Source organism: Marmota monax, unplaced genomic scaffold (assembly GCF_021218885.2).
Source record: "Marmota monax isolate L192 unplaced genomic scaffold, Marmota_monax_Labrador192_F-V1.1 WCK01_AAM20220418_F8-fsc00068, whole genome shotgun sequence".
Taxonomy (NCBI): domain Eukaryota; kingdom Metazoa; phylum Chordata; class Mammalia; order Rodentia; family Sciuridae; genus Marmota; species Marmota monax.
This window is the reverse complement of record NW_026692352.1, coordinates 563488-587386: the sequence shown is the minus strand read 5'-3', so window position 1 is coordinate 587386 and position 23899 is coordinate 563488. Positions and strand designations below refer to the sequence as shown.

The following is a 23899-nucleotide window of genomic DNA, read 5'->3' as shown; positions in this document are numbered from 1 at the left end:
TTGTTGTAGTTCTTATTTGCTTTTTTTGGTATCAGGGTTTTTAACCACTGAGCCATATTCTCAGCCCTTTTTATTTTTTATTTTGAGACAGAGTCTCATTAGATTGCTTATGGCCTTGCTAAGTTGCTGAGACTGGCCTTGAACTTGGGATCCCCCTGCCTCAGCCTCTTGAGTTTCTGAAATTACCACTGCACCATTGCACACAGTTTGTCCAGCTTCTTACAAGGCACTTCAGGAGAAATATAAAAGTAAGCATATGGCGTATATCTGGGAAGACAGGTTACAAAGTGAGAAAAAGGGTGAATGCATCGTCAAATCATTGTCAAAAAGTTAAGGGCATGTTGTCCTTCAAAGAAATACTTTTCAGATGCTTGAACATGTAAAAAAACATTCTCCACAGTCTGATAACTATTATTTCACAGAAAGGTCATAATTTCATGTGAATCAACCACATGCCTGTTGTTCCAGGGTAGACATACCATCAACCCTTGGAAGGAACCCTTGATTTGCTAGGAAGGATGTCAGCCTCCAACATCAGTGATAACAGTCTTCCAGACACTCTCGTTCTGACAGGGATCCCAGGGCTGGAGTTTGCCCATATCTGGATTGCAATTCCATTCTGTGCTGCATATCTGGTAACACTGCTTGGCAATGCTGCCATCATCCTTGTCATTATGACACACAGTGCCCTGCATGCACCCATGTACCTTTTCCTTTGTCTTCTCTCACTCACTGACCTGGCTCTCAGTTCAACCACTGTGCCCAAGACACTTGTCATTTTGTGGCTCCATGCAGGTGAGATTTCCTTTGCTGGATGCCTGACCCAGATGTTTTGTGTCCATGCTATCTATGCTCTGGAGTCCTCAGTTCTCCTGGCCATGGCTTTTGATCGATATGTGGCTATCTGCAAACCACTGAGATACACAGTTATCCTTAACAATACAGTAATAGGCAGTATTGCACTTGTTAGTATACTCCGTAGTATAGCTTTTGTCTCCCCCTTCATTTTCCTTTTGAGGCGACTGCCCTACTGTGGCCACCATGTCATGGCTCACACATACTGTGAGCATATGGGCATCGCTCGGCTGGCCTGTGCCAACATCACTGCCAATATTGTCTATGGGCTGACTGTGGCCCTTCTGGCTGTGGGTCTGGATTCCATCCTCATTGCCATCTCCTATGGCTTTATCCTCCATGCTGTCTTTTGTTTGCCATCTCAAGATGCCAGACGCAAGGCTCTGAGTACCTGTGGCTCCCACCTTGGTGTCATCCTCGTTTTCTACATCCCTGCCTTCTTCTCCTTCCTCACCCACCGCTTTGGTCACAACCGAGTTCCCAAGCATGTGCACATCTTTCTGGCGAATCTCTATGTGCTGGTGCCTCGTGTACTCAATCCCATCATCTATGGAGCTAGAACCAAGGAGATTCGGAGTCGACTTCTAAGACTGTTTCTCTTGGGGAAGATCTCAACATGAATTCTAAGTAGACCTTGGAGATAAGAAAAATAAATGGGTAGGATTACTTGCTAGATGCATTTACATGAATGGAGATCTGTGATATGACAAGACCGGGTTTATGTGGTTGGAAATTCCAGAAGAAAGTGGATTGATCTGATGAAATGGGAGACTGGTTATCACATTGAACATGTTATGTTTCCTCAGCTCCTTAAAGAACTCAAAAAAGCACAGAAAGATGATACTTTTTAATATTGTCTCAAAAGTGGTGGTGACCTAGTAAGGAGCAAGTCAGTTTCTCCTCTTAAGAGACTGGATTTCATGGTAGGAGTAAAAAGCTTGGAGTTCAAAAGCTTAAAAAAAAAAAAAAGGAGGGGGGGGTGTTTGGAGTTAATTTTAATCTGAATTCCACAACTTAGCATATCAGTTAAGGGTACCGAGTGTGAATTCACAGCACTGAGATTTGAATCTTGGCCTCCTCCTCTTACTAAATTGGTGTCCTTGAGCATGATGCCAAATGTTTCTATTGCCTCAGTTTGGTCAACTGTTAAATATGGATAATATTAATATCTATTCATGTTATGTTGAGGAACATATGATAAATGTAGATAAGACCATGCCTTATGTGTAAATGTTCAATAAATAAAATGAAAAAGTCATCTCTAAAAATTATTGGGCAATTTGTTTAATTTATACAAGACTTTTATGTTGTCTCACCTCACAGGGTTATTATAATAACAATACTACATAACACTTTTGTACTATTTAAATAGACTTAAGATGAGTGCTTAATAGGACCATATTTTCTCCTCCCAGTCACAAATTTTGAGGTCCCTTTCCTTTTAACCATGAAGTTTTCCATTTTGTTCAGAATTTAGGGGAGCTGTCCCTGAATTCAAGTTCTTTTTTTTTTATATATAGTCCTTAGTGTTTTAGTAATCTCAGTTCTAAAATAAGCAAGTCCACCAATACTTCAACCAACTGATCACAAAAGATGGGTCTCACTGGTGTGTGTCATATTCTTTTGTTGAATTAATAAATAAATGGCATCTTCATTATGCAATTGTGAAGAGTATGGAAAATTCATGTCTAGTATGGTGTCTGGTACATATACTTTGATTCTTTTTTTTTTTTTAATATTTATTTTTTAGTTATCGGCGGATACAACATCTTTGTTTTGTATGTGGTGCTGAGGATCGAACCTGGGCCGCACGCATGCCAGGCAAGCACGCTACCGCTTGAGCCACATCCCCAGCCCCTACTTTGATTCTTACTCATTTGTATTATGCTGAAATAATTCACATGGAAGTACATCCATATAATTATGATAGAGTTAAAGAAGATTTTTGTTTTACCCAGGAAAGAAAGTAGAGAAAAAAATACCACCAAGTCCACAGGTGAGACAAGAAGAGAAGCATCAGCTCTGGCCTCAGGAGACTTCAAGTTCAGCTATACAGGCAAATCCTTGCACAAGAAGCTGACCTAGGCCAGGGCCAGTCATGTCTTCCCATAGAGGAACTCAGAGGAGAAAGATCAGATATGTGGAGTTCTGAATGAAATTGGAAGAGAAATAGGGACATGACTGTGGTTCAGGAAGAAGGCTTCAGAGAGGACACTGACAGAGCTGAAGGCAACCTGGTGAGACTAGAATTCTAGGGGGCTTCAAAATCCAGGCCTATTTTAGAGATATGGGCAGCTCTTAAAAGTTTTATGAATCGATGTTTATGGAAGCACTTGATGAAACAGTATCAGTCACTTGTAATTGAAGTCTGAAGTAACATGAAACTGGTGTTTAATGAGGGGAGGCAAGGTTTCCCAAGGTAACTCTTCCCCTGACCATGAAAACCCATACTTACATCATCCTTCCCTACAGAAGCATGGTATGTTGTTATGTGAGCACCCCCCAAAACAATTCATCTTTTGAGGATAGACAAGGGTCACCAGTCCTAGAGCATGTGCCAGTGACGCAGCCTGATGCGTGTGAACTGGCCCTAACAGGGCCTTATGTAGCCCCTCTCTTGGACCACTATGAAATGTGTATGCATGGTTTTGTATATAGTGAAATCTCCTTATAATAATTCCAACCTTGGAATCTTGCTTTATTGAATATGCTTATTTATTTTTGCTGTAATTCTTAGTCTTTCAGTTTGTACTGAAGGAGACCCTAGAACTCAGTTCTAAGAGATTTGGCCCCAGTAAGGCACTGATGTTTTCCTATGAAGTTCTTCCCAGTTCTATAGCCCATCTCATAGCCAGAATTCAGCACACCCCACTACTCCCAAATCTATCTGTCCCTTTTTGGAAAAAAAAAAAAAAAACATACATAGAAGTACACAGTTACACATTGCCCTATATGCACACAATTTCTTATACAGAGAGAATTTTAAAAGAAAAACAAATCCTTCCCTCTGATCCCTAAGGAAACTCCCCCAATTCTGCCCTCACTTCCTCCCATTCCACATCAACATTATTCTATTTTGTTTTTACATGCTTTTACATGATGATTTTCAGCAGCAAAGGGAAATTCTATTTGTTTTTTATTACAAACATATAGAATTTTTTTTTTCTTTTACTGTGAATTGGATGATTCTCTGAGCTTCTTCTCTCTAAATGAGATTCTAAACTCCCAAGGAATTGGAAACGTAATTTTTCTCTTCCTCTGTGCCAGGGCATGATATGACATACTTTCTGTTCACTGATTTCAGGCAAAGTGATTGAATCTGATTATGGAAAAACATAAGGCTAAGAACGCACTCTGGAATACAAGAGCTGAGGTTCCTATACCTATATCAATCACAAATTCTATGATCTTCAGGAAACTATGAACTTTTTCTATACCTGCTTCTTCAACTTTATAAATTTAGATAATTTATCTTAGTGTTTGAAAGGACAAATGTGGCTGCTATGTCAACAATAGAGAAAAAAGATGGGAGGCAAGGATGGTAGCAAGAAGAATAGAATGCTATTCTAATGACAATGTAAAAGTTATCAATATCAAGATGGCATTACCTAGAGCAAACCCAATCGGATAGGAGGTTAAGAGAAGGTTAGGGGGGATAGACATCAGCACTACTGTAGATTCCCTGAAAGACTCTTACACACATTTGCTTGTGAACAAAATTTTTGCCAAGGACACTCCAAAGTGTAGCTTGCTACATACATCTATATTGGTTATATAGAAGATATAGAAGAATACTTGCCTGATACAGTCTCTAGGAAATGAAAAAAAATAGACAAGAACTTCAAAATTAGGATGATAGAAAGATGAGGAGAAACTAGTAAAGGAAACCAATAAGGCAAGGTCTTTGAGAGAAGACTTAATTTTAAAATGTTTGAAGACCAAAAATATAATGCAAAGTGTTTCAAAGAATGAGTGTGACCTACTACTGTGTCAACAGGACTGAGGCTAGTAGGTCGGTGACTGAAGAATGACCATTGGATTCAGCAACGAATTTGGTTACCCTGAAAAAAAGCAGTTACAAACTTTGGAATAATATGGGCAAACGATTATAGTAGGTCTAAAAAAAAAAAAAAAAAGGAGGAGAGAAGGTGGTGTTGGTGGATATTGACAACACTTTTTGGTAGTTTCTCTTAGTGTAGAGGTGAGCAGAAAAATAGAAGAGTAAAGTGATAAGTGAACACAGGACTTTTTTTCTTATTATTGGTAGTATGTTCAAGATTAGAAAACGATGGAACATATATTGGGGAATTAGCCACTAGAAAAGGAAAAGCTGATGGAGAAGGAAGGAAAGGGATACTGTCCTTGGATAAGGTAAGAAAGAAAGGAATCTAGTATTTTTGTACAAAAGCTGAATTTGTTAGTAATTCTATTCTCAGCAACAAGAAAACAGGCAATACGTTAACACAAAAGAACATAAGTGGGTAGATGTGGAGATAGGAACTTGTGGGTATTCTATGTTGATGTCTCTTTCTCACTGAAAGGGAAAGTACAGTCTTCAGGCTAATATGAATATACCACAGTGAATCTCACCATCATGTACAACCACAAGACACTAATTAAAAAGAAAAAACTATAAGTAAAGAGCAGAAAGATCAGTAGAGTAGAGGGAAGGGAATAGGGGGAAGGAGTAAGGAAGGGAAAGATAAGTTCTGGGGACTGAATTAGAACAAATTATATTCCATGCTTTTATAATTACATCAAAATGAATTCTAAGGTTATTTATAACCAAAAAGAATCAATTTTTAAAAGCAGAATAGGAGGGGCTGGTGTTGTGACATCAGTGGTAGAGTGCTTGCCTAGCATATGTGAGGCACTGGGTTCGACTCAGCACCACATATAGACAAATAAAGTAAAGATCCAACAACGACTTAAAAAACATATTTTAAAAAAAGAATGGAGAAAGAGAGATATTGTAGTATTGATAATCCAGGAAAAAAGAAAAACATGAGATCACACAGAAAATGCAATGCAAATTGAAAACAGAGGAATCTTTGTTAACAAGCTTTCCTAACTCACATTTATCTGCCAGTTTTTTTGCCTTGTCTCAAGCTGCTGTTTGTAAAGACTCAAAGTCTTTTTTCTCTGTCATGTTCCTTCTGAAAAAAATTTACAGATCTTTGTTGAAGATGCTATATAAGGCAGAATTTGAGGACTACACTCTCTCTCTGGATGCTTCCAATATAAATGTGAAATAAACATGTTAATAAATGTGTTCGTTTTTCTCTTATTAAAAAAGACAAAGGATAAATAGCTGCTGGGTTTGTCGATTAGTTCAGCCATAGCTGAACTTAAGGTGGTTTCCCTGGAATGGGAGGGCAAATCCAAAATTGAGAGGAATTAGAGATAGAGTGTGTATAAAAACATTACTAAAACTGGTTCCAGGAAGAAGGAATGTCCTGTAGAGAAGGAAGCCAGGACAAGGATGGTTTTGTTTACTTATGATAGCAAGGGGCAACGACCACTGTGCACCTCTGCTTGCTACACAGACTACCTCAAGGCTAGTACAGCATCGCTGGGGCTTCATGTAGGCTGAGTACATTACACACCTGTCATCATGGTGCCCAGTACTGCCCCAATAGACTCTAGGTCCTAAAACTTTCAAGAAAGGAATACCCTTGGTTCCCAGGACTAGGAGCCCATTCTGACAGAATAAGCAGCAAGAAGACACCTAGGGACTAAGGAGGGTGGCAGCAACAACAAACAAAGGCCCTTCAGTTTTCTTCAAGAATGGTCCCACTTTCCTCTCCCCTTTGCATGTTGGGAGATATTGTAAATGAAATTGGGTTTTTGTTTTGTTTTGTTTTTGGCCAGGCCTTATGAAATCTAATCTCCCTGTTGTAAGGAGCAGGCCTGAAGATATGTTATGGGAAATTAAAGCATGCACTGAGCATCACAGACCTCAGTCATTGTTACCTGCCCATCAAACCTGAGGTGGGGATAGGAAAGCTTTTGGAGCAGAGAAAGGAGTAAATAACTGCCTTTTTATAAATGCATATATGACAAGCACTGCACTATATATCATTTCTGTTTAATTTAACAGAAATCTTTGCTAATACCCAATAGATGGCATTACCTTCATCTTAAACATGAGGAAACAGACTCAGAAAGTCTGAGACATTTTAATAACTGACACTTATTAGCCTTTACTATGTTTCAAGTATCTCCTGCTAGGAGATTCACTTACAGTAATCCTATGTAAGGATTGGTAGGTAAAGAACAGCCTTCATAACATTCCAACTGTACACCAAACCCTCAGACCTCCATGCCTTTATTCATGCACTTTCCTCTACCTGGAATGTCTTTCTGGCTTATTCACCTGGCAAATGCTTACCCATCTTTTAAGACATTGGTTGAACATTACTTCCTTTATGAAGTCTTTATTGATAATCTCAAGAAAAATCTCTTTTATTCCCTTGCTTGTGATCTGACTATGCTTGGGACTAACCCTAGCTATGAGTATTAAATTGAGTAAGTTAGTGAATTAATGAACAAATAAGATGAGTTCTTTTATGAGAATAGTAGCCTATAAAAACATCCAGTGGCAAAAGTGAAGTCCCTATGTTTCTTGAAGTAATAAATGCTAAAGGGACAGAAACATGATTTTTAAGGAGAGAGAAAAACATACAAAAATGCTGAAAGTAGGGGTGAGAACAATTGCTTAATGCCTTTGCAACTGTTGTTCTGCTCCTAAAATACATGTCTGTGGGTACCATGTCTGCTCTCTAAAGTCCATGTTACTTCTGAACAAAAGTAAGAATCAGCACTACCCAAAAAGTTAGTGATAGAAACAGTCAGGTGTCAGGATTCCAGATTCCCATAGCCATACTTAAAATGGGTCCACTTTTGGGCACTATATTCAACAGACTGCAAAACTGTCAGAGACTTGAGATACTGGGAAAGAAATGAGTTCATGATTGGCCAAATGATGTGTCCAGTATTAGAAAGCAAATCCCATGGTTTGTAATAATACTCTTCCATTACACCCACAAATCTATCAGCCATCCACCACCGTTTCTATACTACTCTCATTATCTCAACTGATGGGTCAAGACCACATCATCCCCAAAGTGAAGCAATCCCAGAAGGATAGTTGACTACAAATCTCCTTGGTTTTAGTCCCATAGATGACAAAATTGAGCACAGAAGTCACTATGCCTCCAGGTTAGTCAGAAAGTTGTACACATGCTAGATGGTAAGTGGGAGCGAGGAAGGAGAGGAAAGCAGGGATGTAGAAAATGAGAATGACACCAAGGTGGGAGCCACAGGTACTCAGAGCTTTGAGTCTGGCATCTTGAGATGGAAGGTGAAAGACAGCATGGAGGATAAAGCCATAGGAGATGGCAATGAGGATGGAATCCAGACCTGTGGCCAATAGAGCCACAGTCAGCCCATAGGCAATATTGATAGTGATGTTGGCACAGGCAATGCTCATATACATGCTCATAGTACATGTGAGGCATATCATGGTAGCCACAGTAGGGAAGATTAAGGATGAGACAACAGCTATAGTGTAGAATATACCAAAAAATCCAATTATGCCTATGGCATGTAGTTGAGAATGGTTGTATATCTCCATGGGTTGTTTATCTCAATTGATAACCATGTATCTATCAAAGGCAGTGGCCAGGAGAACCAAGCACTTTGGAGCACAAGATAAAATGGACACAAACCATCTGAGCCAGGGATCCACCAAAGGAAATCTCAACTGCATGGAGCCACAAAATGTCCAGCATTTGGGGCCCTGTGGTGGAGCTGAAAGCCAGATCAGGGAGAGAGAGTGTAGCGGCACCCCCTTTCTCCACAGAAAAGTCTTAAGTGGGCTTCTCCAGAAATCTTTACCATGGCTGGGTTTAGGACTGTCAACAGAAGAGTCTCTACAAAAGAGTTCAATGTAGATAAACTTCCTATTTTTGTGTTGCCCTATTTTACTTGGCCACTGGCCGGGAAGAAATCAGCACTCCAGGGGCTAGACACCCCCTTGCTAGTTTTTCACAGATATGTATCCAGTATATAGTTTGTAGAAATTTGTAAACAAGGCCTCTAGCCTTGAGCTGGGGTTTCACAGAAATGTCTACATTTCTAAGATAAGTTACCATTTGGGCTCCATGGTAACTGCTGGCAGGAGGAGGAAAGAAAGGGGACAAGAAATTTTCCCCCTCTCAGGTCCTTGAAGGTTTAACTTGCCCCAGAACAGTGAAAGAAAAAGCTGCTTTTATGTGAACTTTTGCAGACTGTGAACTTCTGAGCCCCTCCCCTTACATGCTGGGTATAATTATTATGTGTGTATAATGAAGCAGACATTATTATTCTGTGTGTATATATGTGAATGCATGACCAATGTGATTCTGCAACCTGTATACCCAGAAAAATTAGATATTATATCCCATCTGATTCAAATTTATGATATGTCAAGGTCATTGTACTGTCATGTGTAACTAATTAAAACAAATTTTAAAAAATAAAATAAAATTCTGAAACTACCTGAACTAGGGGTTCAGGGGATTGATTACAACAAAAACTGTGCCCTCTAAACCTGGCTGCAGCCAAATAAAAATGTTTCCTGCTATCATCCGCGCCTTGCTTTGTCTGTCCCTACAACAAGAGAAGGCAAAGAAAGAGGTACATCGGTGCATGAAGGGCACTGTCCATCAGAATGACAAGGATGAGGGCAGTATTCCAAGCAGTGCAACAAGATACATGACACAAGAAAGAATGGCAGTCCAGACACAGCAAGGCTCCTACCCTGAGACCTTTGTGATAGGGAAAGTTTCAGAGAGACCATCACTAGTGACATTAAAGACTGTCTGGAACCCCGCCTTTCTGTCAGCCAGCACTGTAACTGCTACTTCAAGGAACAAACTAAGTAGCACCCAATTCCATTATTGAAGCACGTTTTCTCTATATGTATAGCTAAAAATGCTTCACAGCTGCTTCCATTTGATTTAATTATCTATTAAAGAACAGCTCTTCTTACATTGTCTCTCCTTTACCGTAACTGTAATATACTTTTTAAACATAAAGTTCCCAGTTGAAAGGGGTATGATTATGCATTGTTTTCTACATAGGGCAGGTAGATGCAGACCTCAGGTTGTTAGATTTGTCTTAGTGTTTTAGTCACTATACTTTGATTCTTGGCTATACTCCTTCACTTCTATATCTACAAACTTTTAAATGAATTTAGCAGACACCTGTTTCTTGTTCTTTTGAGTAGCTTATCAGATTTGGATAGAATGGACATAATGGACCAGGCATTCACCATAGGAAATCTCAACCTTTTACAGCATATCCTTTTGGCATACTTGCTTTCTATTTGGCCCTCGCTCTCTCTACCTTATGATTTATTTGAAACAATTACTCCAATAGACCTCCACCTCTGATGCAGTAGTTCCACACTCCAAAAGGCAGAAGTTTAAGGTTTTCCATCAACTCTTTCAAATCCAGGCCATTCTGATATGATCGGATCCTGATCACTTATTCTGCATCCCACACACCGTTGATCTGAGCACACAGAGGAGGACAGAAGGATAATGCTGGGACTGGAAGAATTATACACACACACACGGGTGGAAAATGAAAACAACACCCTACATCTAACAGGCACTTTACAAGGGTAACTATAATATCCCCAAAGTGAACAGGTTCTGGTTATTTAAAAAAGTTTGCTAGGATTGTTATTTCCCTGCTCCCAGGCTTTTCTTCAAATGTCTCATAATGGAATATATTTTAAGAACCACTTTCTGAATTTCTCATTTTTCTATTCCCATAATAGCTAACATTTAAGTTTCTAAGGATGTCATATTGTGAAAAAAAGTCATTTTTTTTCCTTTAAAAAAATCTGGGACGTCATTCTATCATGATATTTTGTGGTTTTCTTTTATTTTTACATTTCTATGATTAAATATCTGTGTGCAGACTTTTTCCCATGATTGAAATTGTGTTTAGTTTTGTGTTATGAAGCTATAGCTGGCACTTCTACTGTTGAGTAGAGATAATTCTCTGTGCCTCTAATTGTGGAAACTTATGACTATGGAAACTTATGCAAATGACTATCAAAGTTTATTTTCTACAGTATTACAACTCTCTGGAGTCCTGTTTCATATCCTCATGTTATCTACTTTTACTGTAGTTTATGATGCCACAATGTGTCTCAGTGACTGTGTTTTGTTTCACAGTGCCTGATAATACAGGTTGATGAATACTAATGTGAGCATTGTAGGTTCAATTAACACATTCTGCCCAGTGTCCTTCCCCTTTTCTAGTATTTTAATTCTACCCCAATACTTGTATTGCAGAAAGGATTTATTTTAGTAGATACCACCGACTCTTATCTTCAAATGTCGTTTTCCCCACAGCTTCTCACCTAATTTTGTCCTGTTAGAGAGCTAATCAGGTATGCAGGGCCTACACAGTTGCTAATACCTTGAGGGATCTGCAGCCTCTACTTTGGACTGGCACCCTTGGATATGGCACAGGACAGATCTTCTCCATGGTTTCTTCTTGGAGACCAAAATCCAAGCTTTCATTCACCACAGCTGAGAGGATTTTGCAGCTTTGTCATCAAAGTCTACTCCTTAAACTTCTGGTTTGGATTCCTTTATCATCCTGAAGCTATAATGCAATAAACTTAATGGGGAAGAGAATGATTTACGGACATCAGTAAACTGCTCTCCATTAAGATATAGCAGGGCACAGTACCAAGTAATTCTGCTAAGAATAATGCCAATAATGTCTTCCACCCTACTCAGGGATCTAACCACTGGGACCTACATGATGATGGAGGAAGAAGAAGCCTACTTCTAGGATCCCAAAATACTTCCTTTCTATCATCCTCACTCTGTCCCAGGGACTCTTTCTTCCCTAAGGAAAATCATAGGTAACTGATCTCAGAAATTTAGACCAACAAATTTGAAAAACCCATGTACTAGGAAGTGAGACCCCAGAGATATTTGGGTTATAGTCCCTCACCTCCACAACCTGCAGGCCTTTAGACTCATGGGGCATCACAACACAATTGAGTCACAGAGCCTACCTCAAAGATGTGCATCCTCCCCAGCCCCAAGGGCATGAGACTCAGTTGTTCAACCCAGACTTGACTGTCTCCTGAAGTTCACCCTAAATTTTTAGTCTTTCGTTTCCTCTTAACTTTCCAAATATGCTTCCTCTCTCCCATATTTCCATTAATTTTTATCCTTCTACATGTTTACCTTTAGTCACTGGTACTCTGAAGAATGATGAGTCACATCACTAATGGATCAAAATTTTTCAGTATAGGTGGATTGGGGAATTGATGACTTTCACTGAGGTGTAAGAAACAAAGAATTTAGAATAAGGATGGACTGAGAAATCCTGAAATAGATTTGGAAATACTAAGCCAGAAATTCACCTGAGATACTCAGAAAGAAAGTTGGTACACTGGGAAAAGTACCAATATTAAACTAAGAGATTTAGGAATCATTATTATAGAAGATTCAGAGTTGACTATGAAAGTGGCCAAATTCTCTGAAAGAGGAATAAAGAAAGAATTGTTAATAATATACTCTCAGGAAACACCATTCTGTAAGGGAATGGATTAAAAATACATTAAAGGAAGCATCTTCAGGAAACAAGTCCATAGATCAAATTCTGTAAAACATTTTTGTAATGTGGAAAAATGGAAACGTTTCTGCACTTTAAGTCTCTTACTGGAATGGATGGTGAAACATCAGCATTGGAAGGGATGCTTCTTTGTACAAGAAATTCAGGGGCAAAAAATTCAGAGATCATTTTCAATAACTGATAAGATAGCAAATTTGAGCATTTTGCAGGTTAAAAAAGAAGAAGCCTGCATAGAAAGATAGAATGGTGCTTCAAAAGTAGAGCAGATTTCTGGCACAGGCAGATGCCAAAGGAAGAACTTTAGCAAAGAGGTAAGTTACACCTATTCTGAAATATTGACAGACTGTACCTTGAGACAAGGAAAACAAAGATAAAAGAATAAACAGTTTCAAGAGACCATAAGGAAATTCATGGCTTCTTGGGATAGCAAAGGCTAGAATTCTAAGTCATTCTGGAGTGGATTAGAGATGACTCAGAATTTCCCCACCTCATGTTCAAAATTTAAAAAGACTCTGAGGCTGGAGAATAGATGAAGTTCCCAAAATCTTAAAACATGACCCATACTTTTCCAGATAATGCTCCATGTGCCCACCTACCCCTCAATTTACATCACACGCAAGATCCAAGCAATCTTTTTAATGTAGAACAGGCTTGGGCAGTGAGACAAGAGCTGTCCAAATATGCTCACAACACAAGCAGGAGGAATTCCCAAAATAAGTGACTTCCCTCCCCCTCCCCTTCCCTCTCCTTTTCTTCCCTCTATCTAGGGTGGTGCAGTGTGGGCATCAGCTGGAAGGTCCTGGGCCTATGGCATTCCCAGCAGTCTCTCAATGGCAGCGTAGATGTCTCCATCTGTGGCCATCAGGGCCTGCAAGTTGGCATCATGATTAGCAAAACCCAAGGCCTTCAGCTGCTCAAGTTCTTGATGGTAGCGACCTTCGGTGACAAGGTATGAGGATAATGAGGACTGGGTAGACTGCGAACAGGCATGGACCAATTCATGAAGGAACTGAAGAACAGCCAAGGTGGGTTGCACAGAGTTTTCTCTATGACCCCTATTTTCTGCGACTCCTCTAGCCCCATGTGGCGTAGCTGGGTCCCGTAAGAATGGACCTAGTACAGGCACCTCCCTGGACAGTATTTGTAGGCCTTGTTCTATCTGTATCAGTGCCTGAAGTGCTCGCGGGTTGGTGAGAATGGAAAGTATTGGTATCTGATGATGCATGGGACTGCCAGTTGTCATCTGGTGTAGCAGACTTGGATTCTGCTGTAGGGCATACAAGAGTCCACGCAAAATAGAGGGTGAAGGCCTCAGATGATTGGGTAGAGAATTTTTCTCTATGGACTGCTGGCTATCCTGAGAAGAAGGCTCCTGGCCTGAATGTAAGTCTGGAATACCAGTCCTATGCCCTGAACTGGCCTGATTTGAGGCCATGCCCCTGACCTGGGTAACCACTCCTGTACTGACCTCTTGTTCCAATGGCCTAGCAGGCACAGAAGCAGTAGGAATGGTGATGGGAGTATCAGAATTGCCATGATCATTGGTTTCTCCTTTGCAGGACTCTGAACCTGAGATGTGGCCTTTAGAGACAACTAACAGGGCCAGAGTGGAGAGCATGAGCTGCTGGAGATCAGAGCAGATTGGATGCATGGCATTGTCACCACCTGGCACGGCCTTCAAGGTCTCCAGCCTCTGTTTCCCTGCCTCCAGGAGCTCCTGCTGCTGGGCTCGCTTCTGCAAGGTTTCCAGAGTCTTGAGAGCTGGGTCATGTTTCTGTACTGGCCTTGAGGATTCAGGAACGTGGTTGCCAGGAACGTGGTTGCCAGGAACGTGGTTTGCTTGTTTCTTATTGTCCAGACCTTGAATTAAAGGGTCTTCCAAGAACTGCACCACCGACTCTGGTGCAGTCATCAGGAGTTGAGTCAGCTGGCTAAAGAAGTCAGCCAGATCAGGTGAGCTCCGGGCCAGCCGACCAAGCCTAGTGAACATCGAAGCCCCCTCAGAGGCTAGTGGTTCAGAACGATGGGTGCTGTGGCCTGTGGTGCCTGGCATAGCTCCAGGGATCGCTAACCCTTTCAAACGAGTCCTCACCACCAAGTGGACTGTAGTGCCATCCAGGATGCCCTGCTGGCTCAGTATATCTTGATCCCTAAGTGCCGCAGTCTGGCTGGGCACACAATCACGAGCCACCACACAGCTTGTAGATTCAAACAGCAACTCTTTATTCCCGAACTCACACCAGCCGTCTACGATCACGTTCTGGGGAAATCCACGTTCTCTGCCCAAATCCACATTCTCTGCCCAAATCCACGTTCTCTGCCCAAATCCACCTCCACTGGGCTTCTCTCTCCAAAAATATACTGTCTGAATCCCGTGAGAACTCAAGGGGAACTCAGGCAGCAGGATACGCCCTATTCCCAGCAGGAATAATCTTAAACCTTAAACCTGGAACCTAAACTGGGAACGCCCTAAACAAGATTATCTTAAAACCGGGAACACCCTAATCTGCCTTGGTCCTTGAGCAAGGTCACTTACATTCAATGTCACTGCAACATGTCAGCAACATGGGGTACGCTGGCAAGGAAATTGTCATACCTACTTGGCTAATGGCTCCCAGCACCTAAGGATTTTTCCAGTGAAGATGAGTACCAATCGATCAATGTCACAGTGACGGCGTTCAGCGATCTGCTTTTTAAAGTGACGAACACTACTGTCTTCTGCCAGCAAAAATTCCTGGCAGTCCCGTGGGGTCTTGACAGACACTCGGATGATACGTGATGACGGCTCCCTACCAGACACCAGCTGGCTGTCCCCTGCTTCTTTCCTAGCCCGTGCCATATTTCCTTGAAACAGAATGCTAGGCCACCTAAGGATACTGTGGGGCACAGACCTGTAGAAGCCTAGATGTGGCACTGAGTACACGTGGGTGCTGGGATCAGTAGATGTCCAGTGATGTCCTTTCACCCACGTCCTGCAGAGGCCACCTCCTCAGTGTAGCCCTGCAGCCACCTGGCTCCCTTAGAGGGGGCGGTTACTCCACTCCTGGACCAGCCTTTGGGGATATGGTGTCAGTGATGAGGTCACAGTTGAAAGGCAGGCATGAATGGGGGAAGGGCAGAGGTCTCTACAACCTGCTTGAGGTTAGGCTCTCTTTATGATTTGATTTTTAACAGCAATAGAAAAATAATTAAGTGTCCTTTCTAGAAGTATGTTTCACACCATCCTGTTTCACTATTGAATATTCTACCAGTGGCATTTGGCAAATATGGCTGAATAGGAAAGTCACTGATCTAAGCATTAGCTTAGGAAGTACTAATTCTAGTCACTAAGTTACTATCAACTGACCATGGCCCAGCCAAGGTCTCAAGTCTTTGTTTCTGTATGAATGGAATGGCAATATGTATCATTATCCCACAGAGCCTCACAGAGATCAGTAGCTAGCTTGCACCCCGAGGCCTTTCAGGGATGAAGGAATCCATCCACATGTTTCTAACGACACCTCCATGTTCCCCAAAAACTTGTAAGCAAAATTGCTTTCAGAGAAACAAATTGTGATCCCAACTCAGAGGATCAAGACTGAGACAAGATAAATAATGGGAAAATAACAGTATCTGGGCCATATGACTTAACAATTATTAGATTTAAGGTAACATATTTACTACAAAGGATACTTGTCAATTGGGAGAAGACATTTCAACTGTAAAAGCAGAAAACAGTGAGTCTCTGAGGCGCTGTTTGGATCACTCCAGGCAAAGTCAAGTCTAATTCCTGCAGCGACTATTGATGACAGTGAAGATGAATGCATCACATTATCTTAGGTTCGTAGCATTAGCTCTCACTATTATACACTTAACCCTTTTCCTGAATCTGAAATTTTCAGGGACGATAAAATCAAATTTTGGCTGCCTAGAATACTACCTGCAAAATATCTTGCTGGGTGTGGGGAACATGAGCATTTAGATCCTTCTACAATCTCATCATTTATCATATATTGATATATATATTCTTAAACAATGATTTGTTTTTGTTTGTTTGTTTGTTTGTTTGTTTTGATACTGGGAATTGAACTCAGGGCACTTTACCACTGAGCTAAATCCTCAGCACCCCCCATACACACTTTTTTGTTTTGTTTTGTTTTGTTTTTAATTTTGGGACAGTCTCGCTAAGTTGCTGAGGCTGGTGTCAAACTTGTGATCCTCCTGCCTTAGTCTCCAGAGTCACTAGGATGACAGGTACGTGCTGCAGGCAAACACTGATTTGTTGGAATCAACACCTCCATTGTCCAATCAATATCAAGATGAGTTAAGTTGTAAGTTCTGAGTTTCAAACAACCACCCACTCAGGAACTTTCATAGTGCCTCATGACTCACTGACACCCAGCCAGACTACTGGGCCTCTCCTGATAATGCCCAGACCTCCAAACAGCTTCTAACATGCCAAGTATTAGAAGCACACCCAGTTCCTCTGCAGATTCTGTTTTGGTTGCCCCCAGCAGAAGCAGGTATTTTAATTAATGGTTCTGACTCTCTCTTAGGAAATACATTAATGTGCAGCTGGGGCTAAAGTATCAAGAATCACCTTTTCATATCTGGTGTTTCTAGGGGATTTTCCCCTCATAGACCTGAGGTTAACCAACCCTTGCTCTCCTCTTCTACCGGCTCTATTATCAGGGATTGAAGAATAGCCAGGAGCAAGTTTTCAGAGGGAAATCAAGAATACTCTTTTTGACCCAAATTTAGTTTCAGGTCCCTATTAGATATCTACAGGACCCAAATTTAGTTTGAGGTCCCTGTTAGAGATCTAGAGTTGCCATATATCAAAGCTGGAGATGCAGACCTGCTGTTCCTCAGCATATATGGGTGTTATTGGAAAACATGGGACCAGCCCATCTACACTGACTGTGCAGACAGGAAAAACCATGTGGAGCCCAGAACTGATCCACATGCATGACTACTTGGTTTCACTGGGTAAATTTACAGAAATGGAATTACTCTTGAGTCAAAGAATATCAAAGTTTTAAGTTTATGCAACAATTTGGCCCGCGGCGGCTGCGGCTACAGCGAAATGGCGGAGACCGTGGCGGACACCCGGCGGCTGATCACCAAGCCGCAGAATCTGAATGACGCCTACGGGCCGCCCAGCAACTTCCTAGAGATCAATGTGAGCAACCCGCAGACCATGGGGGTCGGCCGGGGCCGCTTTACCACCTACGAAATCAGGGTCAAGACAAATCTTCCTATTTTCAAGCTGAAGGAATCTACTGTTAGAAGAAGATACAGTGGCTTTGAATGGCTGCAAAGTGAATTAGAGAGAGAAAGCAAGGTTGTAGTTCCCCCACTCCCTGGGAAAGCATTTTTGCGTCAACTACCTTTTAGAGGAGATGATGGAATATTTGATGACAATTTTATAGAGGAAAGGAAGCAAGGGCTGGAGCAGTTTATAAACAAGGTCGCTGGTCATCCTCTGGCACAGAAAGAACGTTGTCTTCACATGTTTTTACAGGATGAGATCATAGATAAAAGCTATACTCCATCTAAAATAAGACATGCCTGAAATTTGGTGAGAAGAGGCAAAAATGTGACCATTAATGATTCGTATGCACCAGTGTGAAGAAGTTCTAAATAACTTTTAGCATGCTGCACAGAAACTGGTATAACATGCCTTCAGTATACTAACACTCATATGCTCTGTTTTGTTTTGGCAGTTGACAAGAAGTTAATTTGCTTTAGTGAAAATCCCTCATTCCAGCTTTTCTATATAAATAGCTTTTCTTGCTGTTTTAATGTGGTGCACACTATAGCCTCACAAACCTTCCCTTATAATCTGCAATATCCTAACTAAAGTTACTGACTTGGTCTTATTTGCACAGTTTTTGTGTCATGTTTGCTTCTTGAATCCGATTAACGACAATATTTCTCTTCTCCCCCTTTAAACTGTAATGTCACTTGATCTAATTTATGTGTAGGAGCACTACACCATTTGTTTCCAGTGCCGCACACAGAAGATACAGACTTGTGTGCAGAACGTATCTTCCTTCCAGTCTGTAATACCCTTCACATGGAAGATTAATGAGGGAAATCTTTATATTCTGTATAAAAACAAAATCAAATTTATATACTAAAATCATTTGTCTAAAAATTTAAGTTGTTTTCAAATAAAAATTAAAATGCATTTCTGATATGCACTGAAAAAAAAAGTTTATGCAAACAATTTAAAGTGCTAGAGAGGCATCAAGGCCAATATTTTATATGAAAATTTTAAGATTTAGATCAAGATGATTTAACAACCTTTTCTTATTAATGCATAACTGTATGCAATAGTTGAACTCCACGCTAGAAATTTAGTCCCTAGGAGCCTTGCAACTAGCAGTTTTGTGTTAAGTCAGCTTTCTGTCACTGAGACAAATACCCGAGATGACTTATAAGAAAGAAAAACTTTATTTTGTCTCATGGTTTCAGAAGTTTTAGTCCACAGTCAGCTGATTCCATCACTTTTAAGCCTGTGGCAAAGAAGAACATCATAGTAGGGAGCACAAGGTGAAGCCAATTTGCTCACCTCATGGTGACCGGGAAGTAAAGAGAGAAAAGGAAAACAGGTTCAGAGTCCCAATATCCCCTGCAAGGGCACATCCCCAGTGACCCCACTTCCTTCTATCAGGTCCCACCTCTTAAATGTTCCACCAGCTCTCAAGAGCACCATTGGCTCAGGACCAATCCTTCAATACCGAGCCATGGGGGACACTTAAGATGCAGACCATAACAACTTTCTTTGTAAGTTTAGGCTCAAGTGTGACCCGTGTCAGATGAGCAGCCTTAAGGGATTCTTTAAAATTGAAGAAGGAGAAAGATTATCTTGCGGTTGAGGCAACTGCCTAATATATCCCTAGCAGGTACTTGAGGTGTAACAAGCATGATATATTATTATTGATTCTAACTTCTAAGCAGGGAGAGAAAATTAAAGTTAAATAAACAATGCATACATATATATTTTAATATACATGCATAATAAATTTACAAATTATTTACATAGGTATAATAATCAATAACTAATAAAACAAAGTATTAAGAACTGAAAAGAGGGCTGAAGTTGTGGCTCAGTGGTACAGCACCTGCCTGGCATGTGTGAGGCCCTGGGTTCAACCCTCAGCACCACATATAAAATAAATAAAATTTAAAAATCCATTTACAACTAAAAAATATTTTTTTAAAAAAAGAACTGAAAAGAACATGTTAGTCATATCTAAAAGTAAAATGTTTGCTGATTAGTGACTGAATAAAATTTATAGTGTTAATAACATTAGGTTTTGGGGTAAGGGAGCCTTCATGTATAGACACAAGGACCAAAATTATGGTTATAGTAATCAATCATAAGGCACTCATTAATATTTTCCAGAATTAAGAACAGGCAATATAATATAGGAAGGATAATGTGGGACAAAGGAGAGGAAGTGATGGAGATGGAAATTAAGCAAATTATGCTCAATGCATGTATGATTATGTCAAAATGAACCCTGCTATAATGTATAGTTATAATGCACCAATAAAAACATTAAAAGGAACAGGTAAAATTTGTCTGTCCAATGGAGAAGCAATGCACATGATCACCCCTTCATTAGTTAGGCTTTTTTACGTTTTATTCCTTGAAGTCCCTTTTTTAGTTTACATTGAGTCAAATTAATTATTCTAACTGAGGATTCATGGGGTTTCATCTTATCAAGCCCAATTTGTAAGTATCGAGGCTTATTTTATTTTTATTGTTTATTATTTTAGATTGTCAATGCACAATATATAATATATGGGGGCAATGGGTATTATAAGAATGGAAAATTAAGACAAGAGTTAAAGTGAGGCTGTTATGGTTTGGATGAAGTGTCTCCTAAAACTCATGTGTAAGACAACACAAGGAAGTTTAGAGATGAAATGATTGGGTTATGAAAGCCTTAACTTAATCAGTGAATTAATCCATTTAAATGGCTTAACTGAGTGGTAATTATAAACAGGTACATTGTAATTGAAGGAGGTGGGTCAGTGGGAGAATATCTTTGGATTAGATTTTATTCATGGTGAGCAGAGCTCTCTCTGCTTCCTAGTTGTCTTATCTTGAGCTGCTTCCCTCTGCCACACCCTTTCACTTTGATGTTCTGCCTCACTTCCAAGCCAAAGCTAAGAAGGTAACTATCTATGGACTGAGACTTCTGAAATGTGAGCTCCACATAAACTTTGTCCTCTATTTTTTTTTAAGTTTAAACCTCTTTATTGTGTAGCTAACACCAATTACATCTCAAGACAAATAATATCCTTTACTCAAACACCTGGTACCAAATGTGGCCATTTCAAATTTCTCCCTCATTGGAGCCTCTAATCTTTCAGGACTATTCAAACAATAATTGCCCTCTGATTTTTTTTAAAAAAAATTATTCGTTCTTTTTAGTTATACATGGCAGTATAATCTGTTTTGACATATTTATACAAACATGGTGTGTATCTTATTCTGATTAGGACCACAGTCTTGTGTATAAACATGATGTTGAGATTCATTGTGGTGTATTCATATATGTACATAGGAAAGTTATGTCAGAATCATTCTAGTGTCTTTCCTATTTCTATTTCCTCTCCCTTTCCTTCATTTCCCTTTGTCTTTTTTTTTTCCTTTTTTTTTTCCCTTTGTCTTATCTACTGAATTTCTATTCTTCTTCAACCCCCTTCCCTTATCGTATATTAGCATCCGTGTATCAGAAAGAACACTTAACCGTTGTTTTGGGGGGATTGGCTTATTTCACTTAGCAAGATAGTCTCCAGATCCATCCATTTACCAGCAATTGTCATAAAGTCATTCTTCTTTATGGCCGATTAATATTCCATTATGTATATAAACAACATTTTCTCTATCTATTCACTTGTTGGTGCACACCTAGATTGGTTCCATAGCTTAGCTATTGTGAATTGTGCTGCTATAAATATTGATGTGGCTGCATCACTATAGTATGCTGATTTTAACTCCTTTGGAAATATACTGAGGAGTGGGATAACTGGGTCAAATGATAGTTCCATTTCTAGGTCTTGAGTTATCTCCATACTGCTTTCCAGAGTTGTTGTACCAATTTGCAGTCTCACCAGCAATGTATGAGTGTACCCTTTTCTCCATATCCTCACCAACTTTTATTGTTACTTGTATTCTCAATAATTACCATTCTGACTGGAGTGAGGTAAAATCTCAGTGTAGTTTTAATTTGCATTCCTCTAATTGATAGAGATGTTGAACATATTTTTATATAATTGTTGATTGCTCATATTTCTTCTTTCAAGAAGTGTCTGTTTAGTTCCTTTGCCCATTTCTTGATTGTGTTATTTGTTTTTGTGGTGTTAAGGTTTTTTAGTTCTTTGTATATTCTGGAGATTAATGCTCTATCTGAGGTGCAGGTGGCAAAGATTTTTCTCCCATTCTGTAAACTCTGTCTTTACATCCTTGAGAATATAGTGTAGCTCACCTTCTGAACTAGTCCTACAGTGTCCCTGACATACCATGGTGCCAACTGAAATGTGGGTTCTCTTAGTCCCACTCCTTGATTTCCCCATAGTGGATCAGCTCTGGAGACCTCTGGCACTGGCCGAGGAAAATGTTTTCTTCTCTTATTACATCCAAACTCCTGAATCCTCTAGCTCTCCTGAGAATCGAGCAGTAAATCTCAGTAAATCCAAGCATGATGGCACATGATTATAATCTCATCGGCTTGGGAGGCTCAGACAGGAGGACCATGAGTTCAAAGCCAGCCTCAGCAACGGCAAGGTGCTAAGCAACTCAGTGAGACCCTGTCTCTAAATAAAATACAAAATAGGGCTGGGGATATGGCTCAGTGGCTAAGTGCTGAGCTCAATCCCCAGAAGCACAAAAAATAAAATAAATCCCAGTAAAATCCCTCTTTTCATCCACCACTGAGAAGGTATTTATCTACTTTCCTGGTCTCACACCATGAAGCACTTGGAAAACAACCTTATCTTCCTGCCATCTTCCTCTGACTGTTCTCCCTTCTCTGAAATTGTTCTTGTCAGGTCTCTTGTCAACAATGAAAAAGGTGACTAAAACAGAGGCATTCTTTTTTTTTCCTCTATTTTATATTTAGTTACCCACTTACAAGGTTTAAGTTTGATAGAATCCCAGATATAGCTCTAATTCAAATCCAGTTTGATGTTTCTCAGCTTCTGGATTTTATCACTTGTCAAAGCTAACTTGGAACCTATGTTGTAGAGGCACAAAAAGTGCCTTTTTCTGTTTTTCATTATATAAATTCTTTAATATATGAAAATATTGGATTTCCAATTGCATCAAATTATGAAACTGTGCTTCTTACATCTAATTTATCAGCAAGTCTAAAATGCCCCGAATCTAACCATTTCAATATGGTGGGTGCTGTCAATACAGCAATAGCCTGCAAGGCTTTTTCCCCTACTTCTTCTCTTGTTCCATTAGTCATTACTTCCTACAAAAGCCAATGTAATCTTTTAAAAATATAAATCAATTCACCTCACCTCTTTACCCTAAACCATAAAGGTTTTCTGATTTTACTTAAATTAAATCTAAATTTCTTACCAAGTTTAAGTGTCCTCATGATTTGGCCTTGCCTCTCCATGACCCCATCTCCCAAGCTCCCTGTTCCAGTCACAACAGGATTCTCAAGTTTCTGAGTGAGTTCATTCCCACTTGTTAATCAATGTCTGAGAACTTTTGTTCCTGAACTTCACTCAGCTAACTAACTCCCTTTATTCATCACATTTCAGTTTAAATACTCTTCCTTTTAGTTCTTCCTAATTACCACCATGAAGAGTCCACCTGTCAATTTCTGCTTCCTTACCTTGTGTGTCTTCATAGCCCCTTCTTTGCTTGAAGGTATATTATTTAATTAATGGGTTGCCTGTCCCATATTTCTGGGTTTGATGAAAGTGGTCTAGAACATTTCTATCTCCCAGCATCAAGGAAAGGCCTTGCTATAGCAAGGATGTTCAATTACTATTAGCTGGATGTATAAGTGCATAATTAGTTTCTCCCTTTCCTTAACCTTACACATCCAATTTTATCAAAAATTTCAGAAATCCTATTTTCATAATATACTCTTAATTGCCCACTTCTAGTCTACTTCTCTTGTTGAGAACCTTAGACTAAGCCAACCTAAGTCTACATTTCTCCTGAAAGTCTGCTGGGATCTTCTGACTTGACACCTGCTCTGCATTCTCCACCTGAGATCAGAATGAATGCCACATCCATCAGTAACATAGACTTCCTGGTTTTGCATTCACATTTCACCTTGAAGCACTCTTCCAAACCCTCTGCATGGTAGATACACTGGTATTTTTTTAATAATTTTTCAAACATATCCACCTCTAGCTAAACTCA

General features: G+C 39.9%; 3 protein-coding genes and 1 pseudogene across 3 annotated transcripts; 2 read left to right on the top strand and 2 right to left on the bottom strand.

Annotated features, from left to right (window-relative positions):
• Positions 1-518: 518 nt before the first annotated feature.
• On the top strand, positions 519-2005 carry LOC124091124 (olfactory receptor 52D1-like). The gene is made up of 2 exons (XM_046442095.1): positions 519-1474; positions 1957-2005. Exons 1-2 carry the CDS (start codon positions 519-521, stop codon positions 2003-2005), a joined length of 1005 nt encoding a protein of 334 aa, XP_046298051.1.
• A 6072-nt stretch (positions 2006-8077) lies between these two features.
• On the bottom strand, positions 8078-11916 carry LOC124091123 (olfactory receptor 52D1-like; annotated as a pseudogene).
• Positions 11917-13315: 1399 nt separating this feature from the next.
• LOC124091122 (ubiquilin-1-like) lies at positions 13316-15349 on the bottom strand. Its single transcript, XM_046442093.1, has 2 exons — positions 15132-15349; positions 13316-14660 (listed from the first exon to the last, which is right to left on the bottom strand). Exons 1-2 carry the CDS (start codon positions 15347-15349, stop codon positions 13316-13318), a joined length of 1563 nt encoding a protein of 520 aa, XP_046298049.1.
• Positions 15350-17554: 2205 nt separating this feature from the next.
• LOC124091206 (sorting nexin-3-like) lies at positions 17555-18682 on the top strand. Its single transcript, XM_046442172.2, has one exon. The coding sequence runs from the start codon at positions 17576-17578 to the stop codon at positions 18062-18064; it is 489 nt and encodes a 162-aa protein (XP_046298128.1). The 5' UTR covers positions 17555-17575; the 3' UTR covers positions 18065-18682.
• The last annotated feature ends 5217 nt before the right edge of the window (positions 18683-23899 follow it).

Bases quoted from the DNA above. Each gene is read 5' to 3' on its own strand.
- LOC124091124 (XM_046442095.1), top strand. From the start codon at position 519: ATGTCAGCCTCCAACATCAGTGATAACAGTCTTCCAGACACTCTCGTT. The intron at 1,475-1,956 runs AATTCTAAGTAG...AATTGGTGTCCT, and splicing joins TTGGGGAAGATCTCAACATG to TGAGCATGATGCCAAATGTT.
- LOC124091122 (XM_046442093.1), bottom strand. From the start codon at position 15,349: ATGGCACGGGCTAGGAAAGAAGCAGGGGACAGCCAGCTGGTGTCTGGT. The intron at 14,661-15,131 runs GTGCTGGGAGCC...TGCGGCACTTAG, and splicing joins TTCACTGGAAAAATCCTTAG to GGATCAAGATATACTGAGCC.
- LOC124091206 (XM_046442172.2), top strand. From the start codon at position 17,576: ATGGCGGAGACCGTGGCGGACACCCGGCGGCTGATCACCAAGCCGCAG.